Source organism: Pochonia chlamydosporia, chromosome 5 (genome assembly GCF_001653235.2).
Source record: "Pochonia chlamydosporia 170 chromosome 5, whole genome shotgun sequence".
NCBI lineage: Eukaryota > Fungi > Ascomycota > Sordariomycetes > Hypocreales > Clavicipitaceae > Pochonia > Pochonia chlamydosporia.
The window spans coordinates 2,679,767-2,694,191 of NC_035794.1; the positions used below are offsets into that span (position 1 = coordinate 2,679,767).

The following is a 14,425-nucleotide window of genomic DNA, read 5'->3' on the forward strand; positions in this document are numbered from 1 at the left end:
TGCGCTTTGGCGATGCGTCTATATGGAGTTGAAGGATCGAGAAATGGTACGCCGACCAGGTCGCATAGAAGTCCAAGCTTAAATATGCCAATTCCAAATCTAGACATTTGTATCGTGTAATTGCTTTTTCTCTCTTTTTGTTCGGGAACCGCAATTCCGCCTCCGAACTGCTCGTTCTCTTGGCCTCCGAGTCTCGGTCCGGTCGCAGGTGGATGACAGCGGGCATTTACCTTTAGAGGTTTCGTAAGTTTATATGTACGTAATTCCCTGCCTCCAAAGGTTTAGCAGAAAACAACTCCTCCTGTGTGGCAACGAATTCTTGACCCTGCTTATCATCTGAAAGCAATAACTCTAACCCCACCCCCATGATACGCCACACGCCTTCTCAACACTTGCCAGTGTGGTGCTGTTCTCGTCTTCCTTTGTGTGGAGAAACCTTGCCTTTAGAGGTAGGCAACGCGATGCTCAGTGTAGGTGAGTAACCTCCAAAGGTAAGACTCGACGACAGTGGAATTCTATGGGTTGCACAGCTCGGCGTAATCGCCTCTAAAGGCAAGAATTCTACTAAATGCCTCAGATTATTTCGAGGCGGAGTTGTATCAGATGAGTTCCCTTGATCCGGTCGTGGTCCAGGCCCCTTCACGATGATGGGTCGGAACTGTGGGAGTTGTGATTGTGGCCAAGTATGACAGCAAAAATTATCCTGTGACGACATGACAATGACATAAAGTCTTGTAGGAACTGGAACACGGAATGTCCAAAGGGCTGCCACATGCACATGCCAACACGTCCGTCTCTTCGTTTCTTCCGGTTCAACATACTCTACCATTGACATTACGCAGCAGCTGTCATCAATCATGTCGACACAGTTGCCTTTCAAAGTACGAGTTACGGTGAATTTACATGTGTTTTATTTACTAACAGCATTGTTGTTTCTCACAGTTGCGAGACTCGTCTCTCTTTCATGACACAGCGTTGAATAACGGGCAATGGGTTCACTCCAAGTCGAGAGATACCTTTGCCATAGAAGGTGGGTTTCATTCAAAGGCTTATGGTACGACTTAGACTAACAAATACATTCGCCGCCAGACCCCGGCACTGGCAAAGTGTTTGCATCATGTGCCACGAATAAAGTTGCGGATGTAGATGGGTTCGTCGAATCATCTCAAAATGCCTTTCTCAAGTACCGCGACATGAACCCCCGGCAACGAGCACAGATGCTTCTTGAATGGCACAGGTTGATCAAAGAAGCTCGAGAAGACATCGCGACTCTTGTTACATATGAAACTGGCAAACCCAAGTCTGAGGCTCTCGGCGAGGTTGATTATGCCTTGGGCTTTGCCTGGTGGTTTGCTGGCGAGGCCGAACGCGTCCGTGGCTCTATAGCCATCCCATCCGTCTCCAATCGCCGTACGTTTGTTATCAAGCAGCCTATCGGGGTGAGTGTCGCTCTTGTGCCCTGGAACTTCCCCGTGGCCATGATCATCCGCAAGGTTGCCGCCGCGCTTGCCGCCGGTTGTACAATGATTGTGAAGCCATCACCAGAAACACCCCTTAGCACATTGGCTCTCGCAGACTTGGCCCTTCGAGCCGGGTTTCCTTCTGGTGTCCTCAATGTTATTACTACAGACAACGACAACACTCCTGAACTTAGCGAGGCTCTTTGCAAGCACCCTCTAGTTCGCAAGGTCACCTTTACGGGCAGCACAGCTGTCGGAAAGCTTGTAGCGAGGCATTGCAGCTATGGGCTAAAGAAGGTGACCATGGAACTTGGTGGCAATTGCCCACTCATTGTCTTCAACGACGGAGACATAGACCAAGCTGTTGCGGCGTTGATGATTCTCAAGTGGCGAACTGCTGGGCAGGCTTGCACTCATGCCAATCGTGTATATGTCCAGAGTGGAATTTACGACGAGTTTGCAAAGAGAATGCTCGCGGCCACACAGAAACTCAAGGTCGGACATGGAAATGATGCGTCCACAACTATGGGTGCTCTGACGACTGTGCGCGGTATTGAAAAGCTCGAGAGACACGTAGACGATGCTGTATCAAAGGGCGGCAAAGTTCTCTGTGGCGGGAAGAGGATCGATGGTCCTGGCTACTTCTTCCAGCCTACCATTATATCGGACATGACCTCATCCATGTTGACTACCAATGAAGAGATTTTCGGACCTCTTCTTGGACTATACAAGTTTGAGTCGGAAGGAGAAGTCGTTCGTCTTGCAAACAATACGTCTATGGGCCTCGCTTCTTACTTCTTTACACGAGACGTTGATCGAACGTGGCGGATGTTGGAAAGTCTTGAGGCTGGGATGATTGGCATGAATACAGGTTCGTATCCGTTCAGAATATTTTGATCAATTAGTTCACTGACACTTTGCAGGAAATTCGTCTGCTGCTGAGTCGCCGTTTGGAGGAATCAAGGAGTCGGGATACGGTAAGGAGGCTGGCAAAGATGTGGCCATTGAGGAATATCTAATTTCGAAGACGGGAACTCTTACAGTGGGAGAGGTTTCGAAGTTGTAATTGTTTTATGAGTTGACAATATGTGTATTGATGTTTTACGCTCAATATATGGCACAAGGAATTTGACAAGACTGTGCTCTGTTTATGACGTATCAGCCCTTACAAGTAGCATGAGCGAAAATATACCGTCCCATGTTCAGAGTGGTTGTGCAAAAGAAGTTGCCTATATCAATATTAGGTGTAAATCAAGCACTGGGAACAGCAGAAGATTGAAAACTGTAAAAATACTTCATGAATGAATAATTCTATTGCCCTCGTGTCTTCCAGATCCTAAATGTATTCCACGCCTATGATCTACGGTGCACTCTCTCCTTCATCTTCGCAAACACCGAGGGCTTAGACGCCTCATGGACCAACGCGTCGCTAATTTCTTCCGTACCAGTGGCCAAATCAACACTCTCCGAAGGAATCAACCATTTATCCTTGCGGCCATAAGTGAATCTATGCCCAAAGTAAAGCACTACAAACAACAGTGTACCCACGTATGCCGTCATGAAATCCGAAGTACTCCACTCCGAGGGAAAGAAGACATAGAATCCATTGAGGAGACCAATAATGGTGAAGAATATCATACACGCCCAGGCACCAGGCTTCCCGCAAACCGACACATACGGCAGAGTCGAGCGGTCAATCCCTTGAACGTCGAGGGCTTTGCGGAATCGTAAATAGGCAAAAGAAACGGTAATCCATGAGAAAAAGGCGGCCATGTTGATCATGTTGACCAGCCAGTTGAAGACAACCCCTGCACTGGAGCTGACATTTAGATATGCCAGGAGAGATATGACAGCACAGCTGGTCACGCTCCAATACGGAACGCCCCAACGATTCGTCTTGGCGAATATCTTTGGCGCGTTGCCCGCGATGGCTAGGGAGTAGATGGATCGCGAGGCAAGATACATGTAAATATTGCCGGCTGACCACGCAGAAATGAGGATGACGCCGTTGACAATGTGATCGAGGACCTTGATGCCGGCGGTTTTGATACCAACCACAAATGGAGATGCGCCGGCGCCTGCGCCCCCGGATGTAAGTTCTGGCGCGTTTGATGGGCAGGTTAAAGTGACTGCGAGGACTGAAAGTACATAGAAAAATGAGAGGCGGACAATAAACGCCTTTGCTGCTGCCGGGATTGTCTTTCGAGGGTTCTTCGTCTCGCCGCCACATGTGGCCACCATTTCCGCAGCAAAGGAGAGCTTTTGATGCTGTTAGCAAGATTCTTCGTGCTGTGTTTGGAAGAAGAAGTTATGCTCACCGGTAGAACAGCATTCACGATCGCACCCAAAAGACTGATAAACACGCCCTTGCTGCCTTTCAGAATCCACTCATTTGCCGCACCAGGATCATGCCAGTATCTGAATCCGATGCGTTCTCCTGACGGTCCGCCGCCAGCGGCGAGGATAATCGACAGAATAATCAACCCAACCAATAGAGCGAGCTTGAGGGTGGAAAATGCGAATTCTGCCTCTCCAGAACTTGCCACAGGCATAAAGTTCAACCCAATGATGATAACGAGGAGAATTGTAATGAACACGGCGTCGTGGACGGGCGGATTCCAATATTGGATAACCAACGCCGCAACGGTAACTTCGAAAGGAACCAAAATAGCATACGCGTACCAGTAGTTCCAGCCCATGGCAAAGCCAAATGACTTGGATAGAAACCGCGTGGTAAAGTGATCGGTTGACGCGCCCCGTAACGGGATGTACGCGGCCATTTCGAAAAGAAGAGTAGAAAAGACCCAAACGAATGAACAGATGACGACAAATGCAGCAAATGTCAGTGCTGGACCGCCTCTGGCCAAGGTTCGCCCGGTGCCAACCAGGAATGCCGTGCCAATACAACCTATTCGTTGCCTTTAGTACTTGATACCGGACGGCATAACAGGAGAGTTAAAGAGAGAGTTGTTACCTCCAAGCGCAATCATCATCAGGTGCCGAGACTTGAGATGTGCACGATCACCGTGTCCAGCGCCATGGGCTTCATAGTCGCCAACATGCGATATGTGATCCGACATTCCTGCCTCATTTGCCAGAGACTTGTCCAGCTCGTGCGACTTTTCAGAACCGGAAAACATTGTATCTTCTCCAGAAGGACTTATATGGATCGAACCAATCTTGTCTTGGACGAGATGCGACTTGATGGAAATTAAGTAGTTCGGCTGTCAACGCCAAGAGGCGAGGTCTGTATGTTTTATGAAGTTCTGATTTCAATGTCCGCAGCCATCAACGCCATATCCTGGAGCCAATATTGGATGTACTGGGATGCGCAAGCCATCACCTCTGCGTTATCGGGTTTATCGAGTGCAAAAAACGATACTGGGTAATACGGAGTAACGGAACACACACGGGCGGAAGGGTTCTTTGCCACGCAGTTTCTTTGTATGTCCCCAACTAGCCTGCTAGCTAATATCTCTCAAGCTGGCTTGGAGATCTGGAATAAAATCCATGGCAGCGTATCGGGCGGGCAATTGCCTTTAACAATTAAAGTGCGCCCTTTGCACTAGTGCATGGCGGCGGCTGGGGGAGCGACATTTTCGACAGTAAGCGCCCCCCCCTGGCGGCGAATATTTCCCCATACTTGATATCTGGGGATCTGCATGAATTGTATCATTGCCCCACTCGCACTTGTCTTGTGGCTGATTTAGATAAGAGATGAGGTTTGGGACGCAGGGACGAAGTGAGGGTCTGGAGATGTGTGTGTGAGGGTTGTGAGAAACGTCACTATGATTTCAAGGATTGTTGTTAATGGATTTTGAATTGCTTCAAACTTACAGACTAGCTTTTCGTATTTCCCAGTAAACGCACAGCCCATCCCTTATGTTGAACCGTCAATATTGGACGGTTCATTTTCAACATAGTGGTTATGAACAGCTAACTTCAGTCGAATTTTCAGGTCTTATGTACAACTCAGATCAATGTATAAAAATATTGAAACTACCACTAAGCAGCTGGCTGGTATTCACTAAAATCATACTCGATATCAAAATCTTCCTCATCCACATCACCATCAGAGAGCTCAACATCCTGCAGGTTTTCACCCTCATCTTCCTCCTCAGCAGTAAAACCATAGTCCTCCTTCTTAATCTTCTTCCAAGCAGCAAGTGTCTGCTTACGAGTAAGGCAGAAAGGCAACTTGGACAACGGGACGCACCCGTCATCCGTAACCTCGACAGTCTGTCCAACCGAGCTGGCAGTGTCGGTTGCCATATCCATGAGGATAATATGGATGAAAAACACCATGCCCTTCTTCGCAATGACGTTTTGACCTCGCACGAACATGGGAAAATCCATCCACGTTGGCGAGAAGGTAGCGCCCATGCTGTAGCCGCAAGCACTTAGACGCTGCTCGCTGAACCCGTTCTCATCGGCCACACGGGCATACGCCTCGAACACGTCGCCGATTTCCTTGCCAGGCTTTAGAGCCTCCATGGCGGCTTTCATCTGCAGGACGTTCACCTCGTGCATACGCCGGGCTAGCTTGGTGACACCGCCGAGAGGAATTGTCCGCATTAAACACGCATGGTAGTGCTTGTAGGCGGCGGCATGTTCTAGAGTGATTTGTCGGTCGATCTTGGACTTGCCCGTAGAGTAGCGCGTAAGAACTGCTTTGTTTCCTAGAGATATTCGTTAGCGTAATGTGTAGCAAATGGTCAAAGGACTGTCATACCCGATACGAGAATGTTTTCGTTGGCTGGATCATCGCCGCCACCTTCGTAGACTGTGCCGACAATCTCTCGCCAGAGGTCGCCTTCGTACGCGCCAGGCTTGGCCAGCTTCAAAGCGCGCACAAGGGCGAAGTCAACAAGATAAGCTGCCTTGCGGATCTTTCGCATCTCAGCTTCAGACTTGACAAGTCTCAATTCCCGGCCGAAGAGAGTGCTGTGATCAACCAAGGTGCAGACTCCCTTCACTGCCTCGAGTAGGAGCTGTCCAACTCGGAGGTTCAGCGTGCAAGAGTCGGGCTCATAGCCGATTCTCTTGGAGGGCGAGTTGATTCCAAACTCTTTCAGCACCTCGGGAACCAGAGACACGGGGTTGCTTGATGCGTCATCTGATCGAATGAGAATATCCTTCTTCTCTAGGACAGATGTGTAGAGCGCTTGGCGCAGATCGGGAGATCGAGTGATGAGACGCATTCGTCCATCATTATGGAAGTACATGGCCTGAAAGAAGACATACCCAAAGGTGTCAAAGCCAGTGAAGTAGTACAGGGACTCTTGCTTGGTCATGAGGAATCCATCGAGGTTTTCCCTCTTCATCAGCTCGAGGGCTCTATTTCTTCGCTCCTGCAACTCCTCTTCCGAGAAGTAGAGGGCCTTCTTGAAAGGCTGAGGTTTCTTGACGGTAACCATGATGAAGGTCAAAGAAGATATTAGTGATTAACGAAGGGAGCGGTGATGTCAAAATGAGGGGAAAGTTCTTTGGCCGTGGAATCTCAGTAGATTTGAGGGCAAGCAGGTGGGCTTTATAGATTGGACCCTTAACTTTTTTTTTTACATCAGTTGCTGTTTCGTGGGTGGCATGGTTGGAGAAGCTTCAAGGGCTGGGCTAACTCGACGCTCCGTCTTTCGGACGTACAAAGTCAACTATGTGTAAGGAGAAATACCCAAGCTCGGCTATGTGTAATAAGAAGTGCCCCAGCCCAACTATGTGTAATACGAAATATGCATGTCGGGTCCTGTGACATTCGCCATGTCTGCTTCCACGCATTCCATGTGTGAAAACAGGAACCGATCCTCCAGTTTACAAACCCGTTATCATCAACTGCAGCTCGATTTGGAGCTGTGGAGTTGGAGCTAACCAAGTTGACCCGCCACACCTAGTGCCAAGGTTGGAATAGAAAGTCACGGCCTGTATTTGCGGGGGTTACATTCAATGTTTCCACTTGGTGGACTGCATATTCGGGGTAAAGTTGTTCTGGGGTGAGGTAGGGAGTGGGAGTATCACACGCCTCCCGAGAGACTTACCCACGTGTTGTATCTGTCGTGTTGCCGTGATTGACTCTTTCCATTTGCCCTAGTTTTATTATCGGAACAAACCTACATGAGAGATGACAAAATATTGGTTCCGCCATGTGTATAGGCATAGCGTATCGGGCGGCCAGTTTGGTCGTGAATTCAGGAACCACCAGTAGCCACCATCTTGGAACACATAGAGTTGGCCGGAATCGGATATGAAACTCAGTTATTGTGTCAATGAAATTAACCGCCATGTCATTTGGCCAGCAAAAGTGTTATCTCCGCTGATGCAGAGAAAGTGTTCAAGTTATACTCTGCCAACATGTTGAGCGCAAGAATCTATCGTGACTTCCTCGAGTTCTCTGGCAACTTTAAGAGAAGTAGGGTAATGCACTGGGTTCTCAACTTGAAGCCTCAAGTGTACTAGAGCAAACATACGTTTAAGTGATTCAAGGCGCACAAGACTCGTAAGCGGCAGTTCAAGTTCTCTAAAGCAAATCCACCCAACCCAACAACATATTTTAAAATACTGTTTTCCTTCCAACTAGACTTTGTATAGATGCCCATGGCAACCTACTTACAAAAGTCGCCTACAATTGTCGTAAACGCTTCCGCAAGCTGTCTAACAGATTCAACCTCTACCCATTCCTTCTTCGCATGAAGACCATACCCCTTAGGACCCCAGATAAGACCAGGAATACCAACTTCCCCAAACAAAGCCATATCTGTCCAATACGTCTCGCCCTTTATCGCCGGCACAGTGCCAGTCGCCTCTGCCGCATGCTTGGCCACCAATTCAACAAACTCGTGATCCTTGGCAATAAAGTACGGTGCTCGAGAAAAGGTCGATCTCAACTCGTACTTGAAGTCAGGTACCGTTGCAGCAAGTCCTTCCAGAATACTGAGCAGTTCCGCCTTTACCGTCTCAGCCGTCTCTCCGGCAATTGTGCGTCTCTCAATGGAAATTGTGCAGCAAGCAGGGTACGAAGCAATTTCTTCGCCGCCCTTGATCATGCCAGCGTGGATATTGGGAGATCCCGTCTCTATCTGCTTGCCTTTGAATCGGTGCTGCAGCTCTTGCGCATGGCGGTCCAGCTCGACGAGAAAATAGCCAGCCTTGCAGATGGCATCGATTCCGAGATCTGCTCTTGATCCATGAGAGGCTACACCGTGAATGTCGACTTCAAACAGGGCGAAGCCTTTGTGGGTGTTGATGAGTGCCATTTCCGTGGGCTCAGCGACAATGGCTGCATCAGCTCGCCAACCTGCCGCGATAAGCTGCTCGGTTCCTATGCTCTCTGATTCCTCATCTGCCGAGGCGGCGAAGATGACATCTCCTTTGAGCTTCATTCCTTTTGCTCGTACGAGGGCGATCATTTCTGCAGCGAGGCCGCTTTTCATGTCTGCTGCGCCTCGACCGTATAGATTCCCGTCGGCGATATGACCGCTTAATGGGTCATCGTCATATCCAAGCACGGTTACGGTATCAATGTGTCCGTTTAGCATAATGCTCTTTCCATTACCAGATCCACGTACCACACCAACAATGGAGGGGCGTCCGGGAGTAGGTTCTACTCTGTGGGTTTCGATATCGCGGTGTTGAAGCCACGCCGTGATGTAGTTTGCAATAGCGGTTTCACCGGGCCCGGGAACTGAGCCAAAATCCGGATTCGCAGAGTTGATCCGTACGAGCGTCTTGGTCAACTCGATCACGTCGTCAGATGATACATCCTTGGGAATGTCATACTTTGTGAGCCTTTCTGTGCAGATCAAGACTATGACGGAGTCTTTGCTCAGACTCAGCTTCGACCGTGACTGCTCATCGAGACGCCGTATGGCAGCGAGACTCGAAGCACCACCAGGACTGACCGCGAGTCCAGCATCCCGTAACTCAAGGCTTGATTTATGCGCTTCCCAGTCTGATATCGTCAAGCTGGCATCGGCTCCGGCTTTGAGACACTGCCATGCTGTTTTTGAGAGCCCTTCGTTGTCGGACTCTTGCATAATCGTGTCGGTAGCCTCCGCGTGGTTCACAAATTCTCCTCTGCTTAGGCTTTTCCACAACGGACATGCCGTGTCGGGCTCAACTGCCAAGATGCGTGTCTGTTGCTGTCCTTTCGCTTTGTAATGTGTGACGAGCGCTTGTGCCAAGCTACCATCTCCGGCCGGGCAAATGACCATATCTGCTTTTTCGTCATGGAGCTGTTCATCGAGTTCAATGCTGAGGGTTGAGAAGCCATCGACGATCCACTTTGGTCAAGAATTAGTATTCCAGTATCCTGGCTAAATTGCATGTAGTGAACATACCATTGGTAAACCATCCTCACCGCTGCCCTCCTCTGGATGAAAGAAGATGCCGTCCTTCTCTTTGCACGCAGTGGATGCTTCTTCTAAAGCCGCTTCAGACGAACTGGCTACAATCACGCTAGCACCTTCTTTCCTTATAAAATCGATGGTATCAGGATTAGCTGGAACCGTTATATAAATATTGACTGGAATTGACAACATGGCTCCCATGCGGGCAACGGAACGGGCGCGGTTTCCAGAAGCCACAGCATATAATGGGATCGGACTGGTCGACAGGCGGGCTTTGGCCGCTTCCAAGCCTGAATCTAGAGGCAGATCCAGTCGATTGGCTAGTGCTCGGAAAATTGCCCATGATACTCCTAGAATGTCGACAGAAGACGACCCGAGGCGGTGACTCTCATCTTTGACGTATATAGCTTTCACGCCAACATCTTTGGCGAGGGATTGTAGAGGCACGAGGGGAGTCTTTGTGTAAGTCTTGAGGGTTTCGTGAAAGCGTTTGGTCAAATCCACAGGACTCGATGTCTCTGATGAAGAGTATCGAGGGCCAGGATTAAAGTAAATTGGACGTCGGTGAGGCGTCATGTCGAAGTGTAGTGAAAGAATTAACTGGTTTGATCTGATGCAATGTTGATTCGAGCTTCGTTCTGTCGATTATTCGCCGACTCCAGCAGTATCCTCTTTACTTAGATTTGGCGAGGTGAAATAAATACCGGTAAAGATGGCTTGTCCCTCAGCCTCCTGTACTGGACCGTCAATGTGATGCTGTTTCTGTTACGTAGCTCAGAAATCTCCCGGCCAAGCTTGCCGTGTTCATGTGTAATGAAAATAGAGCATAGCTACCAGTGGTGTTAAGCCTTCATTCTCCGGTACCGCAGCTCATTCTCCAAGGGTCCAGATGTCCTATTATTATTTTGACCACGCTCCATCGAAACCTTGACGTTCGTGAATAGCCACACCCCAGTATTTCGGCACGCCTCATGCTCAGGCGCTAATATCTGCACCTCCCCAGCCGCCTCCATCCAGTGGATGCTGCTAGACTCATTCTGGAAAATGCCCGCCAGAAACCGACAACCTGGGGAAGTGGCAAACTGTCAAGTATTTGGTGTGGCGAGACGTTCAGAAATATGCCGCAGGCGTCAAAAACACCAAAAGATCGGCTGGATTGGTGATAGTCCACAAGGAGCTCAACGTCCCCGCTTACACATGCGCTGCATCACCCGATCTTTTATGCCGGGGTCACAGAATTTGCCGAAACTTAGCTCCAACACCCTGGAAAGTTATCAAGTGAGGTACCAAGTGCGACCCGTGTTCATTCAGCTAGAATTATTGCATCGCTTTCCCTAACCAATCTCAAATATCGTAATCATCAAGACGGCTCTCCAGTGTCTACACATACAGTAGTGAGCCGACAGCTTCCCATCCATAAACGCCAAGCCAACGCGGTACGAGACAGCATAACCCAAGAGGCACTCGCCGTAGCGTTCCGATTCGAATCAAGCAAGCGATATCTGCCAATTTATTTCTCGAAGCATATTCTGCCAATCCATTCGACCATTGCCCCAAAGCAGTTCAAGAAGCTCTCGAGCCCTCGTAACATGCCTGAACCTCGTCCACGTTTCGATGTATTGCAGACGGGACTGCACAAACTCCTGGGTGCTAGTATTGTTGCCGCAGGCCACGCCTGCCATGAAGAGGGGGAAGAGCAAGCCCAACTCGCAGAATCGGTTTAATGGAACTGAGGAAACGTGGTGGATGATTTTTCCAATTTCGTCTTCTATGAATGCTTCGTACTCGGCACGTGAGTCCGATAGTTGAAGGAGGTGACGGTAGAGATGTATGAGTGCCGCAGAGCGAACGGCTTCGGCATGATGGACAAGAGGTTCCACGTCCTTTCCCTTGGATTCAATCTTGAGGCGCAAGTCTTGCGATCGTAGAGCATATGCGATGGCTTCAGCCCTCTCGATTTCTCGTGTCGCCCGCTCAGGCTCCAGCAAGGGATCCAAGTCAGCTACGTCGGTGACGAATACGCAGATGTCGCTGATGTGTCGGAACAAGTGTTGCGCGAGTCCCATAAAGGTATCGGCAGAGTCAACCGTTTCTTCAGCATCTTGAACCCAGTAGACTCCTTCAATTCCCGGACGGCGACCCGTGCTCAGCGCCGCCATGATGTCATGATAGGCGAAGTATCGGAGGAGAAAGGCGCCATCACTAGTTCTGAGTAGTTGTTGCGAGCCCAGGTGATTCACAAGATGTCCTGCGCCAAGCAGGTGAAGTAGCCAACTCGACGTGTCGCCCCTGGTGACTACCGCCGTGCTAAAGACGAGGGCACAGGCGACTGTACTTTCAGTGACTCTATTCTGTGTGATGGCGTTTGACACACCTTGAGCGACTTCGTTCTCGAATGTTAGTCGAGCCTGTGGCGAGACGGCATTGACAGACGAGCATGCGTCGAAGTGAGTCAAGGCGTAAGTGTAAAGTGCACGTAAGAGGGTCGGATCGATAATTGCCATGGGCAGGAATACAGAACACCAACTATTGCCACCTTGTTCTAGAAGAGAGCACAGAGGTGCAACATTCTGAAGGAAGTACTTGAGCAGTTTCCGCTCTATGTCATCCTGCGAGCCCAACAGCGGCGAAAGAGGCTCTTGTCCCAGTGATCGTATCCGAAGAACAGATGTTGAACCATGATCACGTCCAGACTCGGTAATCTGACTGCCATGATCGAATGAGCCGTCTCCTTCTGACAGGATCGGGGGACTCTCGTCACGAGGCGTCTTTTTTCCTCGCCATCGCATAGGAACCCTGACCAAGGGCCGCTGCTCGCAGACCAAGCCGAGCCGAATACACGACTTACATCGCGAATCAGTGCTTGATGATTGTCCATCACACTTCTTCTTGCGAGCTTTGCACGTCAGACAGCCACTGCGAACGCGGCCGTCAACGGCTATGCGTCGGCGTATCGGGCGGTCATTGCCCGGTGGATGATGTGTGCTTGTGGGGAGAGTAGTGTCAGGCATGAAAGCACCTGGTACTCCTCCAATTTGGTCTGGTCCGGTCTGGTGTGTTGTTATTGATGACGTTGTCCGTTGGGATGTAGGTAGGGTTCATGTAGAATTAGCTTCAATCCGTTGATGTTTGAGCAAAAGTCAACCGAGTTTCCAGGCTTGATGGCTGGTGCAGTAGTTTCTCCTGGATATCCCTGCCACACCCCTCTTCTGGAATCCGCCTCCGTCCTGTTCGTATCTCGAGTCGGATGAACTTCTTACCAGCGTGATGGAAGTGGCTTGGAGACGTGGGGGCCGAGAGTGCGGGGGAACTTATCACCTTATCTGGAGTTGAGTCTGGTGTTTATCATGAATTGAGACAAGGGATCCGGCGGTTTATCATTCTTGACGCCTCATCCGCCTAACCAGGGGAAATTGAAAGTGTTTTCCGATCTTTCTTCTGAACTATTCCATGGAGTAAAGTCTATTGACACTTGTCCCGGTGATTTTCTGTAATTACCTAAAACTGTGCTCATGCTCGTCGAAATCCGGCATCGGATCTGCAAAGGTGCAAGTGGAGTCGTCTCCGGCTCGCGGCATGCTGATTGACCACGCACCATAAATCGATCTGTTCGATAATCGGTATCGGATTCGTCAATTTTCAGGATGGAGAAGATTTGTGTGTCACTGAGCCTGTTCTTGTTCTCTGCAAGACGTATGTCTCAATGGCCGAAGTTTTACGCAGCATACTTCCTGCCATAATCCCTCTCTTCAACCCAAAAACTATAACGAGCCCAAAAAGCGAGGTGACCAAAATCCTAATTCTGCACCGAGTTTCGTAGTTTTCAACTGGATGTAAAGGTAGCCGGGCTCTCGGGCCGGAACGATCTGCACCGGAAGCTTGGACCGGAGCGTCGAGGGCCTTGCCTGTTTCGTGCTATACATCATTCATGGTCTAGCTTGTTAAAAGTTAAAGAACTTTGACGACATTGCCGTTTATAACCTCTTGCTGTGAGACCTACTGCTGCCTTCTAGGCAAAGGGGATGAGACATCAAGCTGACGCTTAGGTGCCATGAATAACCATGAACGGTATCATATGTTTGCAATGGGCAGTGGTCATGAGCAGAGGGATTGATTGGTTGACTAGACTATCTCGTTTAAAGAATGAAAATAAAACCCTCTTGTAGTGCTATTCAGTGGAATTCGGTGCCATTCTCAAAGTCAAAGCGATGATCAGAAAGGAGAGTCCCTAACAGGCCTAGAAAGCTAAATCAGGCCCCCTTGACGAAAATAACAAAACAACCAACACTATAGCTAGGAATGTCCCCTAGGAAGAAGTTCAAGTCTCTTTTTCGGATCTGAGCGCAGAATGAGACATCCATCCGCCTGATGCCTTGGGCTTGGGTGCCACATCACAACCTCACTTCTTGCCACTGCCGCCGCTTGGAGGAGTATACGTGGAGCTACCCTTTCCGCTGTTGTGGTACGTGCTTCCGTTGGAATTGGAATAGTAGTACGAGCCATCACTGTGATTGATATGTCAGTAGGGTTTTCGCTGAAAGAGGTCTTGTCGAGGTTCCAACCTGTTTGAGTAGTGATAGGAATTGGAGTTGGCCGCGCCACTACCATAGTCCCTTGCGCAATAGT

The 14,425-nt window shown here is 49.5% G+C and overlaps 5 protein-coding genes across 5 annotated transcripts; 1 reads left to right on the plus strand and 4 right to left on the minus strand.

Annotated features, from left to right (window-relative positions):
* Nucleotides 1-857: 857 nt before the first annotated feature.
* On the plus strand, nt 858-2,526 carry VFPPC_06107 (succinate-semialdehyde dehydrogenase; the record flags this gene model as incomplete). The annotated part of the gene is made up of 4 exons (XM_018285200.1): nt 858-881; nt 943-1,030; nt 1,090-2,331; nt 2,384-2,526. 4 exons carry the CDS (start codon nt 858-860, stop codon nt 2,524-2,526), a joined length of 1,497 nt encoding a protein of 498 aa, XP_018142235.1.
* A 287-nt stretch (nt 2,527-2,813) lies between these two features.
* Nucleotides 2,814-4,600, minus strand: VFPPC_06108 (proline permease PrnB; the record flags this gene model as incomplete). The annotated part of the gene is made up of 3 exons (XM_018285201.1): nt 2,814-3,719; nt 3,779-4,368; nt 4,435-4,600. 3 exons carry the CDS (start codon nt 4,598-4,600, stop codon nt 2,814-2,816), a joined length of 1,662 nt encoding a protein of 553 aa, XP_018142236.1.
* An 865-nt stretch (nt 4,601-5,465) lies between these two features.
* VFPPC_06109 (peptidase M24) lies at nt 5,466-6,877 on the minus strand (the record flags this gene model as incomplete). The annotated part of the gene is made up of 2 exons (XM_018285202.1): nt 5,466-6,139; nt 6,193-6,877. The coding sequence occupies 2 exons, from the start codon at nt 6,875-6,877 to the stop codon at nt 5,466-5,468; spliced, it is 1,359 nt and encodes a 452-aa protein (XP_018142237.1).
* A 1,179-nt stretch (nt 6,878-8,056) lies between these two features.
* On the minus strand, nt 8,057-10,375 carry VFPPC_06110 (acetylornithine deacetylase; the record flags this gene model as incomplete). Its single annotated transcript, XM_018285203.1, has 2 exons — nt 8,057-9,733; nt 9,791-10,375. The coding sequence occupies 2 exons, from the start codon at nt 10,373-10,375 to the stop codon at nt 8,057-8,059; spliced, it is 2,262 nt and encodes a 753-aa protein (XP_018142238.1).
* Nucleotides 10,376-11,286: 911 nt separating this feature from the next.
* VFPPC_06111 (fungal specific transcription factor domain-containing protein) lies at nt 11,287-12,810 on the minus strand (the record flags this gene model as incomplete). The annotated part of the gene is made up of 1 exon (XM_018285204.1): nt 11,287-12,810. One exon carries the CDS (start codon nt 12,808-12,810, stop codon nt 11,287-11,289), a length of 1,524 nt encoding a protein of 507 aa, XP_018142239.1.
* Between the last annotated feature and the right edge of the window lie 1,615 nt (nt 12,811-14,425).